We start from the raw sequence: 9579 nt of genomic DNA on the forward strand, positions 1-9579 counted from the left end.
CAAATTAGCATTAATTGTCGAGAAAATTACACAAATTGTACAGTACCTGTAGAGGCAGAGTGTCGATAACTTGCCAGGCTGTAACTGGATGATTATCGTTGCTGATGGATTCAATGATGGCCATAAGCGGTAAGCAGGTTGCGGGCACATTGATTGAAATCGTATTTGCTGACTTGTCGTAGGCAACTCTTTGCGGCATCGGGATCCTATCCACTCGGGTTGTGGCTCTAATTTCTTGCGATTTTTCACCGATTCCTTTGGTGTTAAGTGCTTTCACCTGGAAAACACAGCACTTTAGATTCATTTTACTGTCCAGTTAAATGCAAGGGGATATTGAAAGTAAAAAATAGTGTTTAACATCCAGTTGAGTTGCAGTGAAGTTGAGGGAGCAGTTCTTTGAGGAATTCTGCACTTTTTTTAGACGATTCTAGTAATAAGAGAATCTGCTTAAATTTGTTGGTTTTTTCAATGCCGTTGCTAGATCGGGGCTCCACCTACCTTGAAGAGATACGTTTGATGTTGATCCAAATGGGTAACGTTGCAAGGCACGTTTTGTTGGCAATCGACTTCAGCCCAATCCATATTCTTCGATACTGGCCCGCAACCCTCCACTCTGGCGTCGTCTTCACTCGACACTTTTTTATAGGAGACAAAGTATTTGGTGTTGTAAACACCGCCGTTAAAGCCGGGCTCCCAGCCCAAAGTCACAAAAGTTGGTCCCGCATACAAAGGGGTGAGTTTGGTGGGTCTTTCTGGCGGGCCTTTCGGTTGCAGACGAATTTTGGTTTCGGTTTTTCCCAGACTATTGACGACCTGCAGGAGAAACATTTCGGTTGCCGAAGACGATCAGGGATAAGTTTCAAGAATCCAACCTGGCAGTTATATTCTCCGTAGTCTTGTTTGACGATGTGCGAAACCCTGAGAATGCTGGTGTAAATGTCGTCGTTCTCCGGAGTGGTTTGGACCACATAGTGTCCCTCAGAGGAGGAGTGAAGTGGGCTGATGTTGTTGCTGAAGAACCACTTGAATTCGGGTTTCGGGTATGCCTGCACTCTGCAGGTTACTTCGGCGTTTTCGGAAATATCGTAAGCAACCTTGTTGTACTGATGCAGAACAATAGGTTCATCTGAAAACAAAAAAATCCTCAGTTTTGAATTTGGTTGAATTTTTAAATCAACTTATTTAATTCTTTGTAAATAATATACGACAAACTATACTCGAAAATTTAAGGTAAATTTGAATTGAAACTTGCGGGTAAACAGCCAATTTTGGAATTAAGTTTTTTTTTGCTGATACCGAGAGATTGATTATTGGTGTGAAAAACGCACAGGCAAAATAAATCCATAGAACAAACATGGAAGGTTGCAGAAAAATCAACAGAAACAGGCGAAAAATTAGGAAGGAAACCGATAATCAACATTGCGGCGTAAGTCAATGATAAGTGATAATTGCGCAAAATTGCACAAGAGAAAACAGCAGACAAAGAAAGTGAAATAAATACAAATCCTTCTAGTTTCTTAGCAAAATTTCTATGAACAACAATCTCTTTTACATCTTTCCTTCAGTTTCGCTTTTACTATTTATTCTTCAATTACACTTTTATTGGAGTTGATTTTTTATTGAAGAAGCATTTGCAATCTTAAAAAAGCTGCACCAAAATCATGCTTTATTGAAAATTAATATCCGATTCAATAACAGCATGTTGAAGAATAAACAACAGAATACTGTATGCATAAGAAAAACAGCACAAACTGTGTAAAATGAGCACATTGATATGGCAACAAAAACCGAATTGCAAACAAAATCAAACGAATTAATGCAAATTAATTCGTTTGTAATCGACAACAGAATAGAGACACAGATTAGTCACAGGAAAGACAAGAAATAATGAACTTTAAATGGAAATAAACTTTTGCAGCTTTAGGGAAATAAAAACCAAAGTCGTTTTACAAATAAAAACATGCCAACAAAGGCAAAATTACAGCAAAATAACGATTAATCAAGGAAAGACAAATAAAACACGATTGAAGTAGAAACAAGGTGTAGCAGCTCTAGTAAAACTGCAAGAAAAATCCAAATGCAAATCACATGACGGCAATAAAAACAAATCAAAAAGTTAACAGCCGAATAGAAACAAATAATCAGCTGAAATTCAAGAAAAATGCGGTTTAAATAGAAGGAAACTTTTGCAGTTCTATGAAAACTGTTGTTCTATGAAATCAGACGCATTGAAAACTAAATAAACCCGATCAAAACAAATTTTAAAAATCGACGGCAGAATAGAAACTATTAGTCACATGAAAGATAAGAAATAACGCGCATTAAATAGAAATACACTTTTGCAGTTTTAGGGAAACTTCAGCCAAAGTCGTTTTACAAACCAAATCACACCAACACAAGCAAATTAACAAAATAACAGCATAACAGAGACGATTGATCAAGGAAGGAAGCCGTTAACAGCAGAATGGAAACCATTAATCAGAGAAAATACAAAAAAAAGCGATTCAAATAAAAATAAAACTAAGCAAACTGTAACTAAAGTAGCATTGGAATTACAATTAAATCAGCAAAACTAAGTAATAGAAATGATTAATCAAAGAGAAACAAACAAATCGCGATTAAAGTAGAGCAAACTTTTGCAACTTAAGTGAAACTGCATCAAAATCCAATTTCAAACAAAATGTCAACAAGAGAAGCAGATTTTATAAATGAGAAGAGAAAAAAAACAATTAATCAAAGAAAAGGCAACAAAAAAACCGCGATTGAATTAAAAACCAACCTTCGCGGACTTAAGAAAACCGCAACAAAAACCACAAGGGCGTTGCAAATGAACATTAACTGTATTAAAAACAAATAGCATCAGAATAGAAACGATGAACAGGAGCAAAGGCAAAATAAACAGGTAATTGAGATAGATGAAAAAAAATTGCGGGTCTAAAGAAACTGAAACCGATGTTATCATTTGCAAGACAAACGAATACAAAATGAAATGTAGAAGCATTAAACAATAAACTGAAGAATAGAGAGAACGACTAAGCATTACTTAATTTACAAAATATTGAAAAAAAATGAATGGAGAAGAATGGGGTAGTGAGCGAGCAATAAATGGCTTGCTAGAAATAAGTTAATTCAAATAACGTTTTCCAAATCTGAGGAGTCTGGGGGGGTTGCAAAACCTCATTTGCAAACAGCTTAACTTTAACGCATACTGACTGATGATTAGTTCTTAAATATAAAGTAAGATTAAGCAAAAAAATGAATAACTTACGTTCAATTTTCAAATGCATGGTCGATTCATATCTGCGTACTTCGTTTTCGAAACTGCAACTGTAATATCCTCGGTCTGTGGGCAAAAGCTCGTTGTTCTTCGGTCTGGCTTTTCCATTGAAACGTAACACACTCGATACAAGAACGACACCGTTGTTAGAATCCGCATACTCAGTCTTAACCTTTAAGGGAAAGAAAAATTATCAAAAGGATTCGCGTTGGGCGTTTTTTGCACCTCTGAAGATGCAAGGGCTAAATTATTTCCATCGACGGACTTAAAGCCCGAGAAAAGTTCAAATAATCAAGCACTTTCTTCCTATACAAGTGCTGATTGAATTTTTCAAAACAAATTCAACTCTGTATAGAATGCAGATTGTTTGAAGTGAAAAACACTAACTTACCTCAAACATATTGGCATCAGCAGTGAGTTCTTCACCATCTTTTAGCCATTTCACAATAGGTCTAGGTTTGCCTTTGGCGGCGCATTCCACTGAGAAGTTGGGGGTGCCCACTCTTTTAAACTCCAACTTATTGAGTTTGTTTGTGATTTCGGGCGCTTGATGAATTTCCAAATCCACTGAAGCCATTTCGCCAAAACCCAATTCATTCGTTGCCTGGCAGTTGTAGGTACCTTCATTTGCTAAATTGGCGCTAGCAATTTTATATTGGGCTCCGGTAGCGACGATGGTCTGTTGGCCGTCCGAACCCACTCGAAGCCACCTGAAATTGCAAGTTTATTAATACATTTATGCCATTTGTCTTCTAGGCTTAAGTTTGGAAGAAATTAATTTCGCGTTCGTGGATTTTCCACAATGGCCAGTATTTATTGCTCACGCGATGCAATAATTTATCTCAACGTGCCAGGCGTGTCACTATTCTTATGGAAAGGCGCGAATTCAAGTAACGACTGTTCTGAATACAAATTAAAATGCATTTTAGCACCCATACAATAGAGTTGCTTCCATTCGAAAATCTAGCGAATGTGAGCCGTGAACGTTATCGAGAATTGATAGCCATTGTTATTATTTCAATTCTGGGTTCTTCAATTGTTCCCTGGACGTTCTTAATGCCGGCAAAATTACGCGCTATTTTCCGTCATGAGCCATAATGGAATAATTGCCACCAAATTGTTACCTCGGGAGGTGTTGAATAAAATGCTGCACAACATCGCGATTATAATGGCACTGCGACCTTATTGCATAATAGAAAATGCATATCATAATTAACAGTATTATGTACAGAGCAGAGTCACAAATTATGCAAAAACTAGCCCTGTCGCTCTTTCTATAAAGATAGAATTTCAGTTGCTTGCAAATTATGCACGTTTTCGTTTCATTTTTCAGGAAGTTCTAGATACAGGGTGTTTTATTAACAGTGCGAAATTCAGAAAATGGAACTGCAAGGTGTTAAGTCGTCATTTTTATTCGGGTTTTGGCCTTTGCTCTGGACATATCGGAGTTGGAAACTTAAAATTACCCACGTTGCTCACCAATAAAAGTTCACTCTGTACGTGCAACATGAAATTGTTCGAAATCAGAAGCAACGTTAATTTCTCATGAATTCAATGTTCCTGTTTATTATCGATTTTTCCATCCGTTTTCGAGAAAAAAATATTTCAAACACTATTATTATACTGCGCGATACTTCTTTGGCTCCAAAAAATCTGATCTAACTTTTATTAAGAAAAAATTAAGTCTTGCAAAAAAGCAAAACCGAGACCAAGTCTTTGGTCTGCAACTTAACAATTTTTTTCGATTTTTTCAAATTTTTAGGTGCGAGTTTTCTTAATGTTTAATTGTCCATTTACGTGCATTTTCCCCTTTTATCCTCAACATTTTGTGTTCCAAACAAAGCGTGTTTGGTTTTGTTTCGTCTGTTCGTTTTTCCTTTATCTCCTCCTTTTGCTTTCACATTATCGTGTCAGTCATTTAATTTTCCATTGGATGACTAATTGATAATGTGCAAACAAAAGGAGAGATAAAGAAAAAACGAACAGACGAAACAAAACCAAAGACACTTTGGAGACGCCTATCACTTAAAATCTTCAGGGTAAAAGGACAAAATGCAGCTAAATGCACCCTTGAAACATTACGAAAATTCGCTCCCAAAATCTCAACTTCACTATTAGCTCAACTAGTGATGCGTTTTATTTTTTCACTAGCCCCTTTTTAAATAAACACCAAAACGGCAAACACAACAAATCATATAAAAATGTGACTTCAAATGATAATGCCTTTGCCTATTCGTCTATATCTGCTGTCTAATGCCTTATAAAACATCCGTTGAGTTAGATTGTTACCCAAGAGGCAAATTGGGGTGAAACAACAGACATTTTTATATGCCACCTGATAAATTATATGCTAAATGTGGAGTGTAACCCTGATAATTTCAGATTTATGGCAAAGAACCAAACTAAAACTTCGACTTCTAACACCCTGCATTCCCGCAAATATCACCTTTGGGGTTTTCTTCACGCCCAACATTTGAAGGGATTGCATGAAGAACACTATGTTGATACAAGAAAAAAACAAACCTGTATTGAGCAGCAGGCCATCCAGGAGGTGAGGCGGCACAGTTCAGAGTAACAGCACCACCTACTGCCACCACTGGTCTAGTTGGTGAGACTCTGGCTCGCCCTGGACGATGTCTCACCAATAGAGCTACAGTGGTGTTCCCAATGCGTTCCAGTCTTCGAGCTCCTTGGCCTGAAGGTTGCAGCACGTTTACGGCTCGACAAACGTAGGTACCCGAATTTTCAGCAGCTACGTGCGAAATTCGCAGAGTGTCTCCAGCTTGACGGAAATCCGGTTTGCCATCCTTCAGCTGCAAATATATTGGCTCATAACAGTCAACAAATAGCCATAAGATCGCGAAATTCTTACCCATTCAATGGTGATGGGGCTCGGGTTTGCTGTAACATTACATTTGATGTAGACTGATTCTCCTTCTTCAGCTTCCTTGGTTTTGGCCTCAACACTCACAATGGGGGCGTAGAGCACGTCCAGAGTCATCTCTTTTTCACCCACTTTTCCCAGGCCGTTGTCTGCACTGCACGTGTACTTTCCTGCAAGAATAAACGGGTTAAATACGTCTTCTTAAATCTGCCCAATTTAGTTGCTTACCAGCATCTTGAATGGACACTCTGTGGATAACGTGGTTGTAATTTGGGCTGATAAATCGGCTGTTCCTCATCCATCTGACTCCAGTGACTTTTGGCTTGGCGTCCACGTTGCACTCTAAAGTCGCCTGAGAGTCCCTTTCAACGCGAAGAGGATTTTCTGGGCCGACCACCACTCGAGGAAAGTCTGCAAGTAACCAGCAATGTGTAGGTTAATCAGGCAAAAATAGATTTTCATATTCAGTTTGGCCTTCTTTAGTCATCCGACTAATGGATATTTCTGGTAATAATTCAGAAACATTTCCCGCGAAAATAATACATAAGTTGAATTCTGTTGATATCTCCGGACAAAAACAACAAAAGCAGTGTTGGGTCCTATGAGAAATAGGTTTTTCGCATCAAAGAAAATTTTATTCTTATATTTTCTAGTTTTTATATTGTTTATCGACAAGATTCGAATAACACGCTACGCCCAGCTTTCAACATGAAAAGCCCCACAACACTTTCCCGAACCAAACCGCTAATATACGAAGTTAGTTTTGGCTGTTCAAAAAAAAAACAATTTTCGAATGGTGTGAACGTTCGCTGAGGAATTGACAGCTTGAATTAGCGCAAGGTATATTGAACTTTTCCGGAAAATCCGGAAAAAATATCGGAAAAACATCACGTCAACTTCACTCAGGGTCCGCTTAAACAGCTTTTACGTGTTCGGTATAATTAGCGAAAATTCACAGCGTTGCTTCTTTCTTTGATGTTGAATTGTTTCGGATGAATCCAAGCCAATTAAAGCTTACAAACGATTATTTCAATATGCCTGAAGTTGTCAGGCAAAAGGATTTTGAATGAAACAGATTGTCGGATTGCAAATGTAAAATTACGGAATATATCGTCGCGCAGTTGAGAAGATAATACGGGTAAATTAGCATTACCAGGACGGATATGAACCGAACAATAGACCTAGCAAATAGTGTCATATGATTATTGGAAAGTTGAAAAGCCCTAATCAGCGAACTGATGAGCGTTTCGGTACTCGGTTGATGTGATTGCCACAATAAAATTATCCTCGTTGATTAGATGGACAGATCCATCCGCAATTAATAGGCGAAGATTTCGTTTGCAATGGTTTATTGTTTTCTGCATGGAATTAGATGATATTTAACAATAGTTTAGTTGGATAGGATTAGCCAGAATGGGATACTTCACAAGAAGCTAAAAATGTTTTCGTGATATCGTGATAATTTCTTGATCGATACGCGAATAATTGACACGTTTTTGCCTTGGGGATTCGTTCTAGGCAGTGGGGAGAAATAAAACTAAAGTTTTTTAGCCACCAAGCTTACGGCGATTAATTTTTTCACCGTCTTCAGGGCAGCTTGTATTGATATTCTTCGAATGAAAGCTGAAGAGCAAAAAATTAATATTGTTTTTGTATGATTTGGATCGCTAAGGGCGTGAGTAACATTTTTTGAATGCTTTTGAATTCAAGAATTTGAATGTAAAATCAACTAAAAATTTTGAAGCGTTTTATGACTCTTCTTCAGTTTTAAAATTGTATTAAATTTAATGTTTAATTAGTAAAGGTTTTTATGAACTGAATCGTTTTTTGAAAAAAAAACCGTGTTCAAACTAGTTTTTCTTTAGAGTTTTAGAGTTTCAAGAAGAAAAAGTTTTAAAAGAAGCGAACTAACTCTCCACATCCATAATTGTATAATCGATAAATTGTTCATGAAATTTAATTTTTATTTATTATTTTTGACAACGAAGAAGTTCAAAACCTTCTAGTTTTAATGTTAATTGTATTTTGAGTCGATCGACTAAAATAAAAGTTAACGTTTTTTTTAATAAAAAAAAAGTTTTTCTAGAGGGGAAAAATATATCCGATTTATGATAATAATATATTTTGATAATATAATTTTTGCCCTAAAATCATGATAGCTGCAATTTTTACAAGTTTTTTAGCCACCAAGCTTACGGCGATTAATTTTTTCACCGTCTTCAGGGCAGCTTGTATTGATATTCTTCGAATAAAAGCTGAAGAGTAAAAAGTTAATATTGTTTTTGTATGATTTGGATCGCTAAGGGCGTGAGTAACATCTTGTTTAAAAACTCATTTTCTGAGAGTGAGGATTTCCAGAATTGAATCCATTTCTCCGCCATGAAAAGAATTTGAATGTAAAATCAGCTAAAAATTTTGAAGCGTTTAATGACTCTTCTCCATTTTTAGAAACGTATTCAATTTTTCAAGTTGACTTTCTAAAAATCAAATATGTTTAATTAGTAAAGGTTTTTCTGAACTGAATCGTTTTTTGAAAAAAACAACCGTGTTCAAACCAGATGTTTCAAGAAAAAAAAGTTTTAAAAGAAGCGAACTAACTCTCCACATACATAATTGTATAATCGATTAATTGTTCATGAAATTTAATTTTCTTTATTATTTTCAACCACGAAGAAGTTCAAACTCTTGTAGTTTTTTAACTGTTAATTGTATTTTGAGTCGATCAACTAAAATGAAAGTTAACGTTTTTTTTAATGAAAAAAAAAAGTTTTTCCAGAGGCGGAAAATACATCCGATTCTTGATAATTTTCAAAATCAAAAACATTTGTCACTGATTTACATTTTTAACTATTTACTATATATTTATTTCACTATATTTTCAAGTTTCTATTAAATTGTGAAGCGGAAAATTCTGCTGACTGACTGAACTGACTTGAAAAACTACCAAAAACTTGTTATTTGCTATCTGGAATCTACTCATATTTTTTGAGCTGATGCACTACTCCTTTTTGGTATTTTTGTGCTCTTTGCAAAATCTTGTGGCATTCACAGTTTTAGCACAAAAAAAATATTTCTGATTTTCTGCCAATTTAAAATTTGCAGCTTTTGAATAACAAGGGGACAGAAATATTTTTTTTGCCGTAAAATCATGATAGCTGCAATTTTTACAAGTTTTTTAGCCACCAAGCTTACGGCGATTAATTTTTTCACCGTCTTCAGGGCAGCTTGTATTGATATTCTTCGAATAAAAGCTGAAGAGTAAAAAGTTAATATTGTTTTTGTATGATTTGGATCGCTAAGGGCGTGAGTAACATCTTGTTTAAAAACTCATTTTCTGAGAGTGAGGATTTCCAGAATTGAATCCATTTCTCCGCCATGAAAAGAATTTGAATGTAAAATCAGCTAAAAATTTTGAAGC

At 36.0% G+C, this 9579-nt stretch overlaps 1 protein-coding gene across 1 annotated transcript in view; it reads right to left on the reverse strand.

The window, feature by feature from the left end:
• Nucleotides 1–9579, reverse strand: part of LOC109539669 (contactin-2) — a 42766-nt gene that overhangs the window by 6101 nt on the left and 27086 nt on the right. Inside the window, exons 5-12 of the mRNA XM_048668282.1 lie at nucleotides 6390–6572; nucleotides 6150–6331; nucleotides 5801–6090; nucleotides 3669–3987; nucleotides 3269–3449; nucleotides 873–1126; nucleotides 499–813; nucleotides 47–277 (exon numbers count right to left, since the gene is read on the reverse strand). Coding sequence (XP_048524239.1) covers nucleotides 47–277; nucleotides 499–813; nucleotides 873–1126; nucleotides 3269–3449; nucleotides 3669–3987; nucleotides 5801–6090; nucleotides 6150–6331; nucleotides 6390–6572 — 1955 coding nt within the window. The remainder of the gene's footprint in view (nucleotides 1–46; nucleotides 278–498; nucleotides 814–872; nucleotides 1127–3268; nucleotides 3450–3668; nucleotides 3988–5800; nucleotides 6091–6149; nucleotides 6332–6389; nucleotides 6573–9579) is intronic.

Source organism: Dendroctonus ponderosae, unplaced genomic scaffold (assembly GCF_020466585.1).
Source record: "Dendroctonus ponderosae isolate FM_Combo_2020 unplaced genomic scaffold, Dpon_F_20191213v2 Dpon_F_20191213_7, whole genome shotgun sequence".
Classification (NCBI taxonomy): Eukaryota; Metazoa; Arthropoda; class Insecta; order Coleoptera; family Curculionidae; genus Dendroctonus; species Dendroctonus ponderosae.